The 20,597-nt window shown below is 33.7% G+C and overlaps 1 protein-coding gene across 5 annotated transcripts in view; it reads right to left on the reverse strand.

The window, feature by feature from the left end:
* Positions 1-245: 245 nt before the first annotated feature.
* The window catches only part of LOC118197288 (stearoyl-CoA desaturase 5-like), a 35,570-nt gene continuing 15,218 nt past the window's right edge, over positions 246-20,597 (reverse strand). For 3 of the 5 annotated variants that reach the window (XM_035368988.2, XM_035368809.2, XM_085825102.1), the window contains exons 2-5: positions 10,862-11,218; positions 6,163-6,293; positions 3,937-4,142; positions 246-1,780 (exon numbers count right to left, since the gene is read on the reverse strand). In XM_035368988.2, the coding sequence (XP_035224879.1) occupies positions 1,255-1,780; positions 3,937-4,142; positions 6,163-6,293; positions 10,862-11,192 (1,194 nt within the window). In that variant the 5' untranslated portion in view covers positions 11,193-11,218 and the 3' untranslated portion in view covers positions 246-1,254. Of the gene's footprint in view, positions 1,781-3,936; positions 4,143-6,162; positions 6,294-10,861; positions 11,219-14,114; positions 14,236-16,435; positions 16,614-20,597 lie in introns of those variants that run through there. The other 2 variants (XM_035368874.2, XM_035368934.2) reach the window with 2 other exon arrangements.

Consider the following 20,597-nt stretch of genomic DNA (forward strand, 5'->3'; position numbering starts at 1 on the left):
GAGAAGAGCTGTGAAAGTTCTAGAAATGTAAAGTGTTTCTTTTGCGAAAATAAATTTATCAAGTTATAATTTCTGAGTGCATTCAATCCATTATGAATCCCTACGCACGTAACTGTATCAATGAAAAGGACTGATTATTTTCCCTGCCTTACATCATTTAATATTTCACACACTGCGTTTAATATTTGAATTGCTATATTTTAATGAACTGTCTGAATGAATGTGTATAAAAATAAATACACAGATTTTGTTACAGAAAGCTTTTATTTGTTAATTTATAAATTTTATATTCTTCCAAATTTCCATTTCACATTTCCTGTAGTACTTAAACATACTTACATAACTAAAACTAAAGATACAAGATCTCCAAAATATGATTCTTGTAATCAAAAGTTAACACACTTTTTTTCATTTTTTCCAGGAATAAAATATATTTGTAAGAATTAAAACGTAGCTGAAAGAGAACTTCTAAAGCTTTCATTATAATCAATATTTACTGCTTCTGTAACTTTTCACATAAACAATCTACAGCCAGCTGCAATGAAACTCGAACAACTTTTATCAAGTTAAGAAACAATGACATACATTAACAAATAAATATGAGGCAACTATAGCTTTCTGAATCAAGTGCACAGCACAGTAAAACGGTAAAAGTTTTTTGCGATTATGTTGCTACAAATTTTTTTATTAATGTACTTAAAAGATTAAACGAGCGATTTTTAATGCATTATTATCAACAGCAATTTTATTTTATTTTCTGTTTCAAATTAAAAATTGTAGTCTTCATAAATTATAATATATATTTGGAATTAAGCGTAGATGTTTCTGCTTTTATTCTGAATCAGAAGAAAATCAAAAAGTTTTAGAAATTAAGTAACTTCCAGAGCTTTGAAACAAAAAGGAGAAACATTACGTAGGAATGATTTAATCTGATACAGCACAAAGTGTTTATTTAGAAGTTACCACAAATCATCCATCAACTTAATATTTCTTACTGAAATCTTCAAAGATCAATGATTTGGTTTTTAAATTTAATTGTTTGAATTTTCTACAGAATCTAGGGAAACATTTTGTACAGACACTGCCACTGTAACAGCTAAACAAATTAACAAAAATCTCTTCTTTTGAATCATCTGCATTTATGTACGTTACACAGACAAAACAGTTTATTAAACTTAGCAAAAGAAATTCACATGGAGAAACAATGAATTCATGGTGTCCATGGCACAGTTCATTTCATCCCTGGAACAAAATTTAGTCTTCTTTAACAGCTTCAGTTTCTTGCTGATGCTTGTTAAGAATCAGGCTGTTTAAATTTTCTTTAACAGCTTTAGCCTCTTGCTGACGCTTCTTGTAAAGCTCGCTGTTTACACCGGTTCTTGCTTTGCGACCTTCGATAGCTCCTTTCGATGCAGTCTTGAGATCATAAGCTAGACCCAAAAAGGCCATGGTGTTAATAAAAGCTGTTGTTAAGTTGTATTTTATACCATATTCACTTGTAGCATAGTCGTAAGGAAATGTGTGGTGGTAGTTGTGAAATCCTTCGCCAACAGCTCCCAAGACAGTTAGGGCATTTTGTCGTGGATTGATGGTGATATCATATGGCTGGGTACCCCACATGTGGGCAGCGCTGTTTACCAGCCACGTCTGGTTGAGGGTGAAGCACAAGCGGAAAAGGGTAGCAATCAAGAATGAGTTCAAGAATGTTTCTCTCCAGCAGTACATTGGAATGAGAGTCGGTATCACGAAACAGCAAGGAACCACTAATTTAAGGTAATGTCTAAAAGAGAAAGTATTATAAAAATGTGTTTATCGCATTTATAGCCAATTATTAAAAATATTAATTTGTTAAACATTATTACTGAAAGACACAAAATATTATTTCTCTTAAGTGATTAGGCAGATTTTCAGATCTAGACTGTTTGCATGTTGAATTTTAATGAAAATTCTAATTCTAAACCAATTGCAAAATGCAGCAACGGGAGAATGCCGTGCTTCATTACATTCAGGTTCATCACATCCAAGTTTTGGAAAATAAGGATGCAATGATAGCGGAAAAAGAAGTACACTGAGATGACAAAAATCATGGGATATCTCCTAATATCGTGTCGGACCTCTTTTTGCCCGGCGAAGTGCAGCAACTCGACGTGTCATGGACTCAACTAGTCGTTGGAAGTCCCCTGCAGAAATATTGAGTCATATAGCCTCTTAGGACGTCTATAATTGTGAAAGGGTTCCCGGTGCAGAATTTTGTGAGCGAACTGACCTCTCGATTATGTCCCATAAATGTTCAATGGAATTCATGTTGGGCGATTTAAATGGCCAAATCATTCGCTGGAATAATGTAGAATGTTCTTCAAAACCAATCGTGAACGGTTGTGTCCCGGTGGCATGACGCATTGTCATCCATAAAAATTTCCTCGTTGTTTGGGTACATGAAGTCTATGAATGGCTGTAAGTGGTCTCCAGGTAGCTGAACATAACCATTTCCAGTAATGATCGGTTCGGTTGCACCAGAGGACACAGGCCATGCAACGAAAGAACAGCCCACACCATTACGGAACCACCACCATCTTGCACGGTGCCTTGTTGACAACTTGGGTCCATGACTTCGTGTGGTCTGTACCACACTCGAACACTACCATCAGCTCTCAGCAACTGAAGTCGCGACTCATCTGATCAAGCCATGGTTTTCCAGTCTAGGCTCCAACCGATATGGTCACGACCCCGAGAGAGGCGTTGTAAGTGATGACGTTCTGTTAGTAAAGACATTCTACTTTGTCTTCCGCTGCCATAGCCCAAAGCCAAATTTCGCCGCACTGTCTTACACGTCCGTCGTACGTCCCACAGCGATTTCTGCGGTTATGTGACGCAGTGTTGCTTGTTTGTTAACACTGACGATTCACGTCGCCGGTCTCGCTCATTAAGTGCAGGCGGTGGGTCACTACATTGTCCATGATGGGAGGTTATGCCTGAAATTAGATATCCTTGGCACACTGTGAAACTCTGAATGTTGAATTTCCTAACCATTTCCAAAGTGTAATGTGCCGTGCGTCTAGCTTCAACTACCATTCAAATTTCTGATAACATAATATAAGCTTGTTTATCTAACATTATGGCAAATTTTATGTTAGGTAAACCAGTCTTATATTATGAACATGAATATTAATAAAGAACCCCACTAATTTTAAATCCCATAGAATAGAATTTGCCTGAAACGAAAAAAAAAAAAAAAAAAATTATCTGAAGCTCACAGTAAGCTTTAGCATGAAGAGACGTTAATATGGATATCAATATATATAAATAGCTCTTTCAGCGCAAAGTGGTAATGCTGTTTAAAAAATAGTTGTTCTGAATTCTACTACGGCAAATACATTACTTAGAATGGGTGTGAAATGCCAAGATACGTTTCGAAACAGTAAAACGGAATTTGTTACTTAAAAATAAATTACATTGTACAAAAATACACCTTTTGATATTTTCTCAAAGTATAAAAATATAACCAATAAAATCAGTTGACAAATGAATTGCGACTAAGCATTCGAAGGCAATTAGCTTAGGGAATAATGTCTTCATGGATGATCTTTTTAAGTGAAACTACCTTCTATTTATACACAAAACTTCAAAAATTTTATTTTTCAAGTCAGTATGAAATTTAAGATTGATAGACCTATTCTGTACGGAAAACTATGGATGTTTCGTGTAACCTGTCCGCTCATTCATTAGGTATAGATCCCAGGGCGAGCTAACATTTTCGGGGTTTTAGCCACTGTTCGGAAATGCGTGCTCATTGTAATAAGAGTCCAATTAAACAATCGAAATAATTTAACGTAATTAATATTATTCATAAGTACTAGATAAATAAAAACAGCTATTCTAAAATAAAAATATACCCTTTCTAAATAATAAAAAAAGCTTACAGCCATCCAAACTTACTTTCTATGGAATCTAACAACAGGATCGGCCATAAGGTCACTTAAATCTATGGCCTTTCCTCGCTTGATAACATCGGGGTGCTTTCGACATAAAAGCCAACCAATGTGGGCGAAGAAGAAACCTCGTTTTGCATTGTGTGGGTCAGCGTCAGTTTCCGAATATTTATGGTGAACTCTGTGATCTCGAGCCCATTCATAGATGTCATTCTGGAACAGAAAGGCAAGTTAACGGAATTTAATGTATTTTTGAACCCCCATACATGTATCATGAAATTTGTAGAATCAAGGCGCATACAAGATCTTATTGCTGTCATAATTATGTTGCAATAAATATATAATATTTCTTAGAACTCAGTGTTTTAATTTTGAATGAAAAAATGTACAAAACAAAGTATATTCTATAAAGAAATACTTTTATTCATGGGAAATATTTTTTGCACTCGGACATTGGTACGCAACAAATGGGCGTTGCTATTTGTTAATTCAATAAATTAGTTAAGCATAAAAATTATGATTCTCAAATGCAAAATAGGACTTTTCTCAATTCATTCTCAGTATGTAGCAATGCAAATTCCATCTTACAAAAAAGTCGAGGATCATCGATCATGAATTAGGAGATAAGATATTTTTTCGGTTGCAGCCGAAAACATCGCAGCAAAACCATCGCAGATGAAAACGTAGCGGAGAAACAACGCAAGGCGAAAATGTCGTCGAACGAAACATCGTGGGAGAAATGAAAGCAAAGAGGTAACATCGCAGTTCTAAAACATTGTGGTACAAGTACCGTCGCCAAAAATAAAGCGGTTGTAAAACTTTTCGCAGTTTAAGAACATCATCGTTGAAAATAACAGTCTTAAAAAATTAAGCACTTACAAATCATTGCATGACGATAACATCGCAGACATGCGTTTTCCATGGTTTAAAAGTTATCGTGCGCTCACAAATCATCATGCATGTTCGCATAATGATTTGCGAGCGCACGAAGGAAAGAGAAATATTTTCACTTTTATATTTCAGTTTTGAATTAACCAATAATTTTTTGATTAAAAAGTAAGAAGGAAAGACACTTCAGCATTTAAAAACTGAAAATGAGTAGAAAATTAATGCAACTTATAACACTTAATTTTAAACTTACATAGTTAAATAACAAAGAGCACTAATAAATTAATTGTATTTTATAAAGTTTTACTGGTAATTTTCCATATGAAATATAGTCTAAAAGAGATTAAAAAAATCACAAATCATTTTGCGAATATGCATTTACAGCATTTATGCCCTGGGAAACGCATGCCTGTGATATTATCGTCATACGATGGTTTGTAAGCGCTTTTTTTTTTAACCACGATATTTTAGGCGACGATGTTTTTAAACTGCGAAGTTTTTTAATCTGTTTACTTTCGGTGACGATATTTTGGAACAGAGATGTTTTTCTTCGCTTTCTTTTCTCCTACGATGTTTTATATGACGTTTTTGCCTCGCGTTGTTTTCTCCTCGATGTTTTCGACCACTATGTTTTTGCCGTGATGTTTTCGATGGACACCACTTTTTCATACAGAATGAAAACATTCCGAGGGAAAATATTCAACTATTAAAACGTAGCGAAACAATAATTTTGATGAAGGTTGGTAAAGATTTGTTCCCAACAAGGTGGGTGGACAAATCAAGCGTTTCTTTGCCAGGAGGCCCTCATCTTATTCAGAACTCGGAGTATCTCATAGCGAACTAAGGACATCAGAGTATAATGTTGAAAATTAAACATTTGTGATGTTTAGCAGCTGTGGTAAAGGATTACTGCAGCCAAGCGTAGTAAAAAGTTCACAATTCAGTGGACCTATAACAGTGCCGAATATGATATTGCGATCTATGCAGAAAGTAGAAGCTACCAGAATCTATAAATGTAATATAAAAACTTCGAAAATTTTAATATTTTAGCATTTTGCTTTGCTTTGTCGCTTTTGAGTACTATCATAATCTGGGCGTTCTTTTCGATGATATTGTGTAAAAAAGTCTTATGGAATATGCTGGTAGAATTTCAGCAATTATTTTATGGAATATGTTGGCATAAATTAGCATAACTTTTAAACATTGCAAAAGCAGTCATTAGCTATTACCTCTGTAAATGCTCAAAGAATAACAGGATATTAAAAAAAAATGATTTCGTCAAGTATCTGAAATTTTCGATTTTTGTGGATACCCACAAAATTTTAATCTTATTTCATATACTTACTTCGAAAGCAATTGTGTATACAAATGCCAGAAGTATTCTCAGTGGAAGTCTTGCTTTGTAAGATCGATGAGACCACAATCTGTGTGCTCCAGCAGTAACACCCAAACCGGACGTGATGTACAAAAAGAAGGCTGCAAAAGTATTTACAAATTTATTTGGAAGAATTTAACTTTCATTTTGATTTAAATTTCAAGCTTTTGAGATACTTTTAAAGAGTAGAATATCGGTATATATTTTCCTTACAGAAGAATTTCTCAAAGTTACAAAAGAATGCCATCCTAATGATTCTTTTTCAACGCGATTGATAATGAATTTCCCATAGGAATAGCAGTAATCTTTTCAGCTGTGTACCGTGAGGTTTAAGTCTGAGAAGCCGATCACAGCAGCTGAGTAGGGGAAAACCGAAATAAAGTAACTGCTATCTATGCATAAAAACGGAAGAAAAAAGAGCTAACGTGTTTCATAATATAACTGTGTAACAGTAATAAATGTTTTTGTGGCTTTTACATGCGTGTTAAGCCTCCTTTCAATGAGAAAAAGCTGTTCAAATAGCGTATTTTTGAAAAAGAACTTTGAAAACAGAATATGGAACCTCACACAAGCATGCAGATAATAAAAGAATATGCATCAACATCTGTAAAGAAAAAAATATGAATTCTGAAACATTAAACTTTTCAGCAAATATCAGTACAACTACATGAGAAAAATAAACTCGAAACAATATGTGCGTAAAACTTTATATTCTAAATACCAAATAAATAATCTGCTTAGAATGAATAAAATATATAAATCCTAAGGTCATTAAGAGATCTAATTAAAATAATCTTCGATGCCCTTTTTCTACCTTTCAGATTTTTCTAATTTGTTTTCAGATCCAGAAGCATGGCAGTGAATTTCAAAACAGGCTCTAATTACTCAGTAGACTCACAGAAGATGGAGTCTAGGACCCCATTTATTAAGAGCTCTCAAAATCATTCTATAGTTACTCATAATCTTGTTCTTTTCTCATAGGTTTGGTTTGATAGATTATAGTAAAGCACACTAAGGCTTTTTTCTAAGGGAAGGAATGCCTTCATAAAAACTTTTCTAAGGGAAACTGACTCGTATACTTTCTCCACATGAACAAAACCACGAAAACGGCCATGCAATTAGCGCGTTTTCCTGGAATAGAACCCAGGTGGGAAACGCCAGTGTTCAGGGATTTTACCGCTCAGCCGCTGGAGGGCTCCTTTTCTGATAGGAACAATAGAAGTGAACATAGGAGGCCCTTGAAAAAGTTTTCTCACAAGGTCTCAAATTGCCTTCTGAGGGCCTTACAATTGATCACGAAAAGTAGGGAAGAGATGAGATGGATACAAATAGTTTACATAAGGAAAAAAATAGTATAAATATACAAAATTAGCCAATATGGTAGTGTTCGATTAAAGGATAACTGAAAAATGTTAACAGCACAAAGACAGATTAAGTTCCCCTGATTGTAATTATTCATGGTAATTATATCTTACTGAACACAATCACCGCCGTAGAAATATTTATTAACAGAATTTGCAGATGTGGCAAGCGCGAACAAATCATTAAAATTTACATATCAATAATTGCGTACATTTCTTGGTTAAGTGTAAAATTGCAAGTTTGGAAATAGACGTTATTATCAGAGGTGGTGACTGATCAGTAGATTTAGAGGCTCCAAGAAAACCGAATTCTTCCTCCAGTGTCATGAATTTAATTAGAATTATAGGAATTCAATCTCAAAAGCTTGAAATTTAATTAGGATGATGATTTGTTTTACTTAGTTTTTGAATTACGAATGTATGTAATAATAAAACATTTCTTTACAACTCTATATTTAAATACGGATAAGGCAAAATACACAATTACCATTATTTTTCATTCAACGAGAACTTATGAGATTTCACATTAAGACTATTCAATTAATATAAAAGGATATTTCATAAAATTTCTAGGTATACAAATCTTAAAATGCAGGAGAAACGAAAATGTCCTTTACTGCCTAACTAATCAAATTATTTTAACCACCCGTATATATTTAATGTTTCATGTCCGAGAAAACGCATTAAATCTGAGTATTGTAGAAAGTGCAATCATACTTTGATGCTTCGAATAAAAAATATCGGAAAAGGATACTCAAAATTCAATCTAATTACAGTCATAAAACTTTTGGTACTACTGTATTATCGCAACCACCTTGGTAGAAGTCTCCAGATTTTCCAGAAGAGCCAAACTGTGGCAACAATGCTCATAACAATTATTAAGGTAACGATAACTAAGTGTGAATAAGCAACGTCGGCATTTTCGTACGTACTGTGTTGGTTGTATTAGCTCTAAAAGTAAATTGCTATATTTTTGGTGTTCAGCTGAATTTTGAAATATGCGCTTGTGAGATTTGCCTGTAAACAAAGTTCGTTCTGTGAAATTCTTGCAGGAATATTTTGCCATACAGGTTCGAATGTTTAGATTCACATTTGATGTTGTATTTTGGAAACCAACTTTTTTGGAAATGTGACGTGGAAAAAAGTAACAAACACATCGACATTTGCAGCGGTAATTGGTTCGAGAATTGCCTGCTGTTTACTACAGCAGACAGATTTATATACTGCCTAGTGTATAGAATTGAGTGGTTTCCCATTGCTTTTAACCTATTCTTAAAGCCATTGTTACGAAATTTCTACCGGAAGAAAAGAAACAAAAACCTACTTGCAAGTAGTTTCATAAATTGTTTTCGGGGATAAATACCGAACTAAAATTAAAACATAAATAACTTGAAATTACTATTTTTTTTTTCTTATTAAAAAAATCGCTAAGTTGCGCGAAGGTGGTTGCGATAATATCAAGTACCAAATGCTTTCGCCCACTAGCAGCCGGTAAAGTTGCTGAACACTGGCAGTTCCAAGCTGGGTTCGATTCTAGGCTAATGGGTTGGCTGCATAGGCGTTTTACAGGTTTTCCCCATGTGTAACGTGTATATGAACCAGTTTCTCTAAGAAAGTCCTCTACAAAAGTATCCTTCCCTTGAAGCAGATAGCCCTCTAGTGCTTTGCCATAATCAAATACACCATCGGAGAAATTCTTATCGAAGATTGGTCATAATAATGCAAGTGTATTGCGACTAATTATATGAAACTTTCAAATGAAATGGGGGGGGGGCGGGCGGGACTTGCTATTTCCCTTTCCGCTTCCAATACTGCTGATATACATATTTCTGCACCCTTCTCTCAAACATTTTCATGTAAATAATAGATTATCAAGCTCCACGCTACAGATATATATTGGGTTGAAACATAAATAATGGCCTTTTATGTTGTGTTTAAAATTACGCGGTAAAAATAAAATATATTGGCCCAATGCTTTGTGTTATTGGAAAGAAAATCTTTCCCAATTTTTTTTTTTTTTTTTTTTGCTAAATTTGGGAAAGATTGTAGCCAAATTGTTTTGTCTGAGCTAATTTTTGTTATTTTTCAGGTCATTAAAATGAAGTGTAAAGTCGGCAAAAATAAGCATTTTAGACAACTTTTTTGCGTTTAATCGAGGCGCCAGTGCTGCACAAGCTGCCCGAGAGATTTGTGAAGTGTATGGAAAAGGTTCAATGCCTGAACGAACTGAAAGAAATGGTTTGGTTTTGCCAAATTTAAAAATGGAAATTTTCGACCTCGAAGACGCTGCTCGTTCCGGACGACCAAATGAGTTTGATGAAGAGCGTTTGAATCAACTTCTGCACGAAGACGCTCGTCAATACTCGAGAATTAGCTGAACGAATAGGTTGTAGCCAAATGACATATAGTTCGACATCTTGGGTCTATGGGGAAAATCCAAAAACTCGGATATTATTGACCAATTTATTGGTCTTTTTGTTTTGCTAAAATAAAAATTTTTAAGTTAAAAAGTGGCCATTACTTATGTTTCACTCCAATATTTTAGGACTATTTGAAAATTATATTTCCTTTCTCACTTTGGTATTTATTGATTATCCGAGTCACATTTGCTTGGCGATAATATTTTGACGCTGATAAAAATTACTCCAGTGACTATCGGTGATGCTAACAAACTCCTGGATTATGGCCAAATCCGCGAGGGATATCAGCCTATGGAATGTATGCCTTAGTAAGAGAGGTGGCTTCCATTGGCTCGACATTTAAGAGGAAACTGATCCGTATTGACGTTATGCAAGGGTTTAAAGTATGAAAACTCCCACGCAGCCAGCCTGTTCACCGAGACTTGATGGTGAGTCGAACTCTCAGTGTCCAATGGTCTAAGCGCTCGGTCGGTGGTAGGTACCAAACTCTTAAAACAGGTATAAGCATCTTGTCGATTCGGGAGCAAATTCTGTTAGCTAAACTGGCTTGACATTATAATTAAATGTGTAGTTGTTAAACTGGAGGGAAAGTGGGGAGCGAAACTGCTGTACTGGAAGGTAAGAAAAAGTATACGGGGGGGGGATATACCTTTTACAGAAAAAAAATTCATCTAAAATTGATCCATCATTTTTAGTAATTAGTAGTAGAAACTATGGAGCATAAACCTGTAGAGTTTATGCGTCAGGCACTAGTCGTGGTTGATTAAAGGATTTTAAGTAAGTTGTTTGAAAAGCAATAACGAAGTGTGAAAGAGAAATCAAAAAGTATGATTATGTTGCCTCGGTAATAGGCACCAGCATTCTAAAATTATTAAAAAAGTAACTCACCGAAAACATTGGTCTGCCACTTGGCAGAGACAAACATGAGGTACAGTCCATACAAAGCTGCTAGATGAAGGTAGGCGAACAAGATGACGTTTCTCCATACGATCTTGACTGGAGAGGATTCTCTGGAAGAGGGAGATGCGGTTTCCAAGGTGACATCTCCATTGACTTCACCTTTTCTATTGGCATCCTGGGATTCCGCTTCGGCGTCGCAAAAATCTCGGATTTGCTCAGAACTACCTGCTGTATCGTCACTGTTATCTTCCTCTCGTTTCACAGCTACAGCAGGTTCAGCAACCGTCTGCGTAACGTTTGTGCAAGATAGGGGAGGCATTTTGTGAAGCGCGGTACAAAGATGTGCTGAAAAAAAGAAAAAAAAAAAGTCAGTACACTGAAGGTCTGAGAAATACATTGCACGTTCATCGATACATACTAGGAGCTTCAAATACTCTGAGTGAGACCACAATTGGGGGCCTATCGGGATAACAGGGTAGTGAATACAATGAAGCCTAAGACAACCACTTATGGTTTTAGATGGTTTTTGCCTTTTGGGAAAGTGGTCATTTTAAAGAAGTGACATTTAGTACTGATATTTACTCATATTCCTTGAAATACTCGTCACTTTCAAAAGTGAATATAAAAAGTTTACCATTGCATTTGTTTTCTGTAGGTAAAATATGTGTTTATAGTAATTTTAGCAGGATAATTTTTTATTTCATATTTTACTGTAGCAGACATAATAAATATATTTTCACATTATAGACATATATTTAAGAACAAGGAACATTTTCTTGAATATTAAATCTTATTCAGGAATAAGGAAAGTATTTAAAAAATAATAATAATAAAAAAAAAAAAAAAAAACTCCAGGCAACATACATCAAAGGCCAAACAGAAAACAACTTTAGCTACGCTGTATACTGCATGACAAAATTTACTCGTGTGGAAAAATAGCTTGTTAAAATCTTACTTTTGCTTACATTTATTTTTTTTGGGGGGAATGAAATACTTGTTACAACTAAGCAGTAACTCCAACAGCAAGCAAAGAAAAAAAAACTGCATACAACGCGTAATGTTTTCATTTCAATGTTAATACCTGCAAATTTTAGTAAACACATAGCCTGTCACATTTGCAATCGTCTAAATTTGAGTTTCTCAAACACATATACTATGTTTTATTTATTACGTTACTTTTAAAAAATTGAAAGGAAGCGAAGAAATCAAATTTTACTTGAATTAGAAGGAACAAAGATCCAGATAACTCGAGTACTTCATAACTGCATTTAGTACACTTGCATTTTAAGGAAGCTAATTCCTTTAAAAAGTTAATTATTTCTCTTTTATTTTGAAGATGCAACAGGACGTATTTCTAAAAGAGAAGCATTAAATGAGGCTGGCTACATGGGCGTTTTCGTGGTTTTTCCCGTGCGTAACATGTATACGAGCCAGTTTTCCTTAAAAAGTTCTTCACGAAGGCATTTCTCCAATTAGGCAGAATATCATGCCATACCACAGTATAAAATGACTATGTCAAACAGTATGGGTCTGGTTTGTTTGACTACGGCAATGTATACAAGGGGTATCTGCAAAAGACGACGGATGGCTTCCTGGAGGACATCCCAAGGTAAACTGGCTCGTATCTTTTTTAGACATGGGGAACCACAAAAACGCGTACACAATCAAATTGCTCTCTGTGACTTGAGCCCGGGGCCGACCTACCAGTGTTCCGGGACTTTTGGCCGCTGGTGAGCCTGATCAAATAGCATAGGAAATTGGATATTTAAAAAGTATATAAAATCTCTCTTGCCCTTCCTTATCTTAAAATATCAAAATTATTAAAAACAAAACATTTAAAAATTTCATTCTACAAATTAAATTGCATGACAAACTACAACTAAAAATAGTATTAAAGACACTAAAAATATATACTGCCTTGTGAACCCAACCTTTTAAATCTCATTAACCATGATATGTAGGTTTTATGTTCTAGCAAAAGATTAATTGCCTATAATTAAGGAAAAAGTATTCTCTTCGGAAAACAGTCAATACGACTTCCTTCCTCTTAATTCTTCGGTGAAAGGATTTCAGAAGAAATTGAGCAGTAAATTTGAAACTATTGCCTTCTTGAACAGCTAACGTGCCGGCAAATGAAACGTTAATGAAATTAATTAAGCAATCTTTATAAGTGTTTCTCTACGCATTTTAATTTTTTGCGCGACATTGGAAAAGGTTGAATAAGTTTCACAGGTTGTTTGTGTAAAATCTTATAAAAGTCTAGGATAGCATTAAATAAATATGTAGCCAAAAAAGGAAATTTATATAAACAACCTTTTCATTTTTTATACTAATGTTTTATGTATTCTATACTTTATACCACATAACCCATATATATCAAAGCAGGCTACAAGATGTATCAGCCTATAGGAAACGATATCTTTCTAGAGGATTTTATTTAGGTTATTTAATGGAAAAAACGAGAGCTGTCTATATAACAGAAGGGTTACCTTTATGAAAAAACTTTAAGAGACACTGGCTCGCCTTCACGTTACATATGGGAAAGCCATGAAATGGCAGCCAGTTCATTGGCAGAAATTTGAAGTTAGATCCAACCACCAACATTCAGTAATCTTATCCGCTCTACGGGAATAAAACCACGAGAACTATCAATGTTACGCGACGTTCTGTTCTTGTCCACCGATTAGCTTCCGTGTGTATTTTTTTAAGCAGTTACTTATCCGTTGGTGTGAAACTAAATATTTCATTTCGTCGAAATGTCAAAACTCTTTTCTAATTTTATTGTTTACAGTTTTTAGTTTTTTAAATTTTAGATTTTAAAGGAAATTTCGAATTCTTTTACTGCGAATTTCACAGCAATTTATAAAATTAGCAGGAAGCACATACAGCTGAAAGAATTTTCTTTTTCTAATTTAAAATTTATAATGCATGAATAATACAAAATGTTGCTGTAAATTTAAAATCAATGCGAGAAATCTTTTTAAGACTAATAATGAAAGCTTTGATAAAATTAAAACTGTTTAAAAAAAGACGCTTTCGAAAAAAATTAAAATTTGATTATGAAACAAAGGAACCTTATTTTCAGATGAAATACAAAAAAGAGTGCTAAACAAATCATGAAAGCCACAGTATTTATTAAAAATTAAAAGGATTACGTATAAGCTAAAATTTCAACAAATAGCTACTTGAAATCTGATAGACTTTTACCGCAAAACAAAAAAATATTTCATAGCATTCTTACCTGAAACAAATTTGCTCGTACATCAATCTTCGCATTAAATTCGCAGTTGTCAAGAGCTTTAGACTACCATCGGTTAACAAGTTGCTGACACCAATGACGTTGTTAGAAATGACGTGCGAGAACGGATTGCAACCGCAATTTTGTGAACAGTATTAAATAAGCCATTTAATGAAATCAGTTGACCTTGAGCAACTAACTTATTACTCCGAAGTTGAGGCAATTATTCTGCTGATGTCCGACACTTTTTTCAGTCAGTTAATTCTTTACTGAAGATTTAATACTTGAAAAATAAAACAAACCAAGTATTAACCTTTGTGGATGTAATTATGATCTCTCCAAGGTTGCCGCCGAATATTTTTACACTCAAAAAAGATTTCCAACAATGTTCCAGTTAACGTTTCCGAACGATACAATTTGAACTGCTGCATTTCTATCATTGTTTCATTGTTTAACATAGTGCAAATGAGATTATATGAAGATAATACGTTTGGACAATATATATTGCAAAGACAATATGAAATAGACTCGCTACAAAAATATTTGACTCATTTTTCTTTTTTTTTTTTAGTTAAAAATCCATGGACGCTGAAAGCTGTGAAAATAATTAGATCTCTCAAAACATGTTTTATACTATTCATAACACTGGGTGACTAGCGATTAAAGAACGAAATCAAAATTAGTCTCTATTGCACAGTCAATATTTATTGCACAGTCAATATTTTATTAATGATTTTAAATGTAACAAGCATTAGTGCAATGAGAATCATCCTCCCTCTCCCTCCAAAAAAAAAAAAAAAAAAAAAAAAAAAAGGTCACTGCTGAAAAATGACGTATTAGAGAATGCAATTCAGATACAACAAAAGCTAGTTTTCGGTTTGCTGTTGTGGTAGCTATGGTTTCGGTTCGCTGTTATGGTATATGTGGCACAAATAAAAGAAAATATTCCAGTAACTGCGATATTTACGGCATTAGCAGAACATTTTCACATCTGTCAAATCGCAAAACACTGGCCTGAATTAAAAATTCACCGTTAATAATTTAAAAGAAATTAATCATTTATGTTGCTTAAGCTATTAGAAATTGGAAAATTTGATCACTTTCTCGTGAAATAAACGACGCCATATTTAAGCAGTACAGAATACTATCGGTGTATACAATCCAGTTCTAGTCAGTTTAAAATTTATTAAATAAAAAAAACAAAGAATTAAAAAAATTTTAAATTTTTATTTTATTTGTTAATTTAAGGGCATTCCCAAACCAACGTATTTGTGAAGCAGGTTTATTTAGATTTTCAAAATTAAACGGCTGTAAAGGCATAAACATTATGTTTAACAAGCAACTGTTATTTCATAAACTATATTAAAAACACAGCTGGCGAGTAAAAGAATAAAATGAAAACTGTTTACTTTTTTTACTTTTAAAACTACAATCAACACATTGTGCAACAAGTGTATGAAGTTACGAGTGCGCTAAACTCGTGATTATACAAATTACAAGATGCGTATTTATATCTCCATGTAATTATATGTTCAAGAAATGCAAAGATATGCAACTATACCATTTTTTGCGGTCGATAGGAAAATATATCAGGAAACAAATTGTAGTAATTCAGAAGTCAAACAACAAAAATCAGCGTTATATTTACAAAATTAACGCTGATTTTTGTTGTTTGTTTGTAACGCTGATTTTTGTTGTTTGACTTCTGAATTAGTATTTATTCGGCGTGTTATTGTGTCTTAATTAACAAATTATAGATTTATTAAATTAAATCACCGAAAACATGTCTTCTGCAAAATTATTTTTTCGAGCAAAGATGTGAAAATTCAAAATAATATTCATCATTTTTACTTATTCGAAACATTCTTTGATATATCTTAATAGATTGTAATCATACGCTTAGGCTTCACTAAATTTTAAAAATAAAAGCTGCTATTTGCTATTCGTGCCAAATAAAATCTCTTTCATTCTGCACAAATTTAAAAGCAAGCATTTTTCCTCCTAACTTAAAATTACATGACGCCATGACTAGAAGCATTTAATGTCATTGCTTAAAAAAGTAAACTTGTATTCAAGGTACAAAAAGAAAATACCTTTAAGCTGTTCTCTATAGCAAGCGAGGTATATTAAATGAACATATTCTTACATAGACAAGGGCCAATACAAGAACGTAGAAGTAATAAAATTAGTCAATAAAGATATATACAACAATGAAACGCTGTATTGTTACATTTCGTCATCTAAAGGATGCCTATATGTTCTGCAACAAGCCAGCGTGTTATTCAATCAAGCTCACACAACACCATATGTGACGTCATACTTACGTAAACAATTCGATGACAATGCCTTCCAGATACTTTCATAGCACTTCAGGAGTACCTCCTGCGGTTGTTTCCAAACACACTGCTACTTAGGATAATAAAATTTTACATCTTTTTCACAACTCATTCTTTTATTGAGAAGCGAATAAGCCCCTTGCCTTCCAACAACAACCATCCTTTCCTTCCCCCGCTCGCCAGGTTTATTTGGATTTGTGACGTATCCCACAGCCATGACGTCATACCGGATCGATGAATGTCTCCGGAGTAGCTTTCCAGAAAATTCAGACCCTCATCAACAGTTCTGTTCCCTTCAGCCATATGTTTTCTCAGAAGAAAATAATTCTATGCTATCTTTTTATTGTCAATTTTTCATTATATAATTCTGTTGACTACCACAATCGAAAACACATATCCATGTAAATTACGGACACCTGTGTCAAAATACTGTTGAAAATATAAAAAAAAAATGTGCTGTTTGAGTCTTGAATGAAACGACAAAAATCGGAAAAATATATCAGGGAACAAATTATACACTTATTAATTAAATTACCAAAAAGTTGTCTTCGTAGAGTCCGTCTTCAAAAGGCACCACATTAATATTCATGAATGCAAATATTAAACTAGTAAGTTGTTTACAAGGCATTTGTTAAACGATCATGATTTTCTAAAATCTGAAAAATTATCCAAATTACTAAACGCATTACGTGTAATGTCATATGTTAAACGTGTTTGAATTTCATGCAAACTTTATTAGATTGTAATTCAATGTGTTAATGTAATCTGACAAACTGTGTACGAATGTTGGTCTAAAACTTGCTTAAGTAAATACCATACATAAGCGACCAGTCACTCAATATTCTATTAACTGTTATCCCATACGAATGCAATTATAGTCTACAATAAGTCTGATGTGAATTTTTAGAGGTTATCAAAATAATGAAACACCAACCAATGTAATGCAATTTTTAGCTCAAAGGGGGTACTTGTATTCAAGGTACAAGTACTAAACGCATTACGGCATTTTATATTTTCATTATAAACGGCATTTTATATTGTTCATTATAAACGGCGTTTCACTTTTCAAATTGTTACCACCAAATATTACAGCCTTGCATTATATTTAAGGATATTAAATAATGAAGAATCTGCATTAATATATGTATGTATGTTTCTCGCTCTGTGAAAAAACAACGGTACATTAGAGAAATCAAATTTTAAATAATGTAGTCATCCACTCGAATATGGGCCATTAGGAAGACCAAATTTGGAATTTGTTTTATTATCTATTTCATATTTTGTAAAATTTAAACGAGTTTTTGATTAACAAATTCTACGACTTCAAAGCGAGCAATGGCACCACTGTACGGGTAAAAAGAAAAAGAAAAGAAAAAGAAAAATTTCCAGCGCGCGAGACTGTGTATCGGAAATTCTAGATATGCTCTTTTAAAATTTTGTGATACTGCTGTTGAATTCAATTTTATGTTTAAGTGCGAAAAACATGATACTTAATAAGTAAAGGTTACATACTAAACATTTAAAAAAAAAAAAAAAAAAGGCGGGGGCCTCTTTGGACATAATATAACATCTGAAAGCTTACATATCTTTTTTTTTTTTTTTTTTTTCATACAGAGAATAGTACCTGAGAATATATTCTATATACTACACCTACTTCTTTTGGTACATGACAAATGCTTCCTGTATTTGTCTATCGTAGCAGCTATCTTCCTTAAAAAAGCGGAATTTGTAGTGAAAGATGTATGAGAAATTGGTTTAAATGTATGTCAGACAGATAAAAAACACTCAGAAATTCTATTAGACATGAAGAAGCAAATTTTGTCAGAAGTAACTGATTTTGCACATTTAAAAAAAAATACAATGATACATGTTTTGTTTCACGGCATTTAACGCGAGTTCAGCACGAAAAATAGGAACCAGGACTTTAGCAGTACAAAAATAGGAGAGATTCTAAAAATAGCAAATCTTGTAAATAATTTTCTAAACATCTGTGACTCTGCAGTTATCCAACGGAATTTCTTCTTTGCACTTGATAACCTTTAGCCTAAACAAATGGCATTATTAATTGTCAATCATTTCTCCGTTAGTTATCAGGAAAAGATCCGAAAGATTACAAACATCATCGTCGTCCTGACTGCCCTCCCCGAAATAACATTATACGTTTATGTAAAGATAGCAATCTTCAGCCTATCTCTACATATAATACGGAAAACTGATCCTATTTTTCTCAGATAATTAAAGGAATTCTAGATATAAAGGGCACGTGATACAGATCTCATCGCTCTGAAATCAAAACGAATTGCGATGAATAATCACAGATTTTTTATTTCTTTGTCTTAGAATTTAGAACTGAATGTTGATTGACTAACTCAAAGAAACAACGGTTTTCAGACGAAAATGGCATCGAATATAACTGAAGCTCTCTTGAGAAAAGTAATTAAATTAGCAGTATATACTCGTGCATTTATGCTAAGACGCAGGGTTTTGTATTCCAAATTTCCAGATTTTATTTTGATGACTACTTAACATTCAATCGGAATAATCCACTGTCGTTAAATGAAATTACCTGTAAAGAAACGGGAAATAAATGTTTTACAAATACGGGTGACAATTAAAGCCTACATAATTTTATCTGGAATGATGTACGATTTGCACATCGAGTATTTAAAGTTTTTCAAGCTGCGCAGCTTGAATAAGCATGGTGCTCGTAACCCAGAATTGAGTGGTACAAAGCTCTCATAAGGAAACCAGAGTTATTTTTTCTATGGTTCACAAAGTAAGAAATTGTACTTTTTGCAATATACTTTGAGAGACGTCTAGATACCACTTAACAATGAATGCTAAAAGCGGTAACAGCTATCTTTATTTGTATACGAAAGTAACAGGCGTTTCATGTTTACGAACACCTCAGTGATTTGAGTGTGGCTCCCATCGTCAATTCCAGCAATGATGTTCTTTTTTAATTCCTAGGTAGGGCGTGATTTATTGGAAGAGAATTTTCCTTTTAATACGTCACAAAGAGAGCTTTGTAGCACTCAATTCTGGAATCTTTATTACCTGTAGCAATCTGCAAGTACAGTGATTTTCGGAGAAGCTGATAACAATTGTCATCGATCTTTTGGAAATACAACAAATCGCCTCGTTATACCTTGAGTAGTTCTATAGGAATTCTGTAAACATAATAGCTGATTAAACAAATGTAACTAAATGCCTATCTTCACTATTGTTACAGCCACTGCTATAAACCATTTTCTGCAGTTTCAAGGAAGCAGCTCCGAATGAACCCACAATCAAAAATAATTTGATTAAGTACGTTTTCTTCTTGATCATGTCCATGGCGGTTGGATGATTAAACTGATCAAGGCAAAGCACACATAGGTTATCTGCCTAAGAAGACGGATGTCTTTGTGAATAACCTTCTGAGGGAACTGGCTCTTATTTACCTGGAACCAACCTATTCACGAAAATAGAAACCAAATAGAACTCTGGTCAAACTAACTTTAAACACTTACTGATGGGCCACTCGTATTCATGTTTCCACACCGGTTGTGACCACTAATTCCTTTAAGACCTCAGCATCAAATGTACACGCTTGCTGCAAACGAGAATATGATATAGTGATAAAGGCGTACGAGAATTATGTGACTTGGGAATATATACATGATCTGCTGTAGCTGCAGCCATCTTATTTGTATGTTGCAACTGTTTTAAATGGCCCGTCTGACATCCTAATATAATTTTAAACTTTTTCCATCTTCATAATATTACACACTGCTTTATTGAAAAGATTCAGAAAATGCCATTTCTTAAAAATTTATCTTAAATTTGATAGAAACTATATAGCTTCAGATTTCTGAATTAAGCTTTTTGCCGAACTCAAATATCAAGTTCCTATTTTTCAACATTAGTACTGACGTTGGACATCTTAGAGTTCGTCTAAAATCAATGAATAAAATTACTTTTGATAATGATGCTAATTTAAAATACAAAATATTTGAAAACAATTTCACACTAGAGATAAACAGGGATATAACATAGAATTTGACTGATATTGTATGAGTAGTTAACGGTAACTAAACAGATAAGATATTGAAGTGGTACGTCATCTTTTAAACTTCCTTCTGGGAACATAAAAACTGTGCAGGTTCTT

This window comes from Stegodyphus dumicola, chromosome 1, assembly GCF_044657685.1.
Source record: "Stegodyphus dumicola isolate Sdum_Otavi_A_Nest chromosome 1, ASM4465768v1".
NCBI lineage: Eukaryota > Metazoa > Arthropoda > Arachnida > Araneae > Eresidae > Stegodyphus > Stegodyphus dumicola.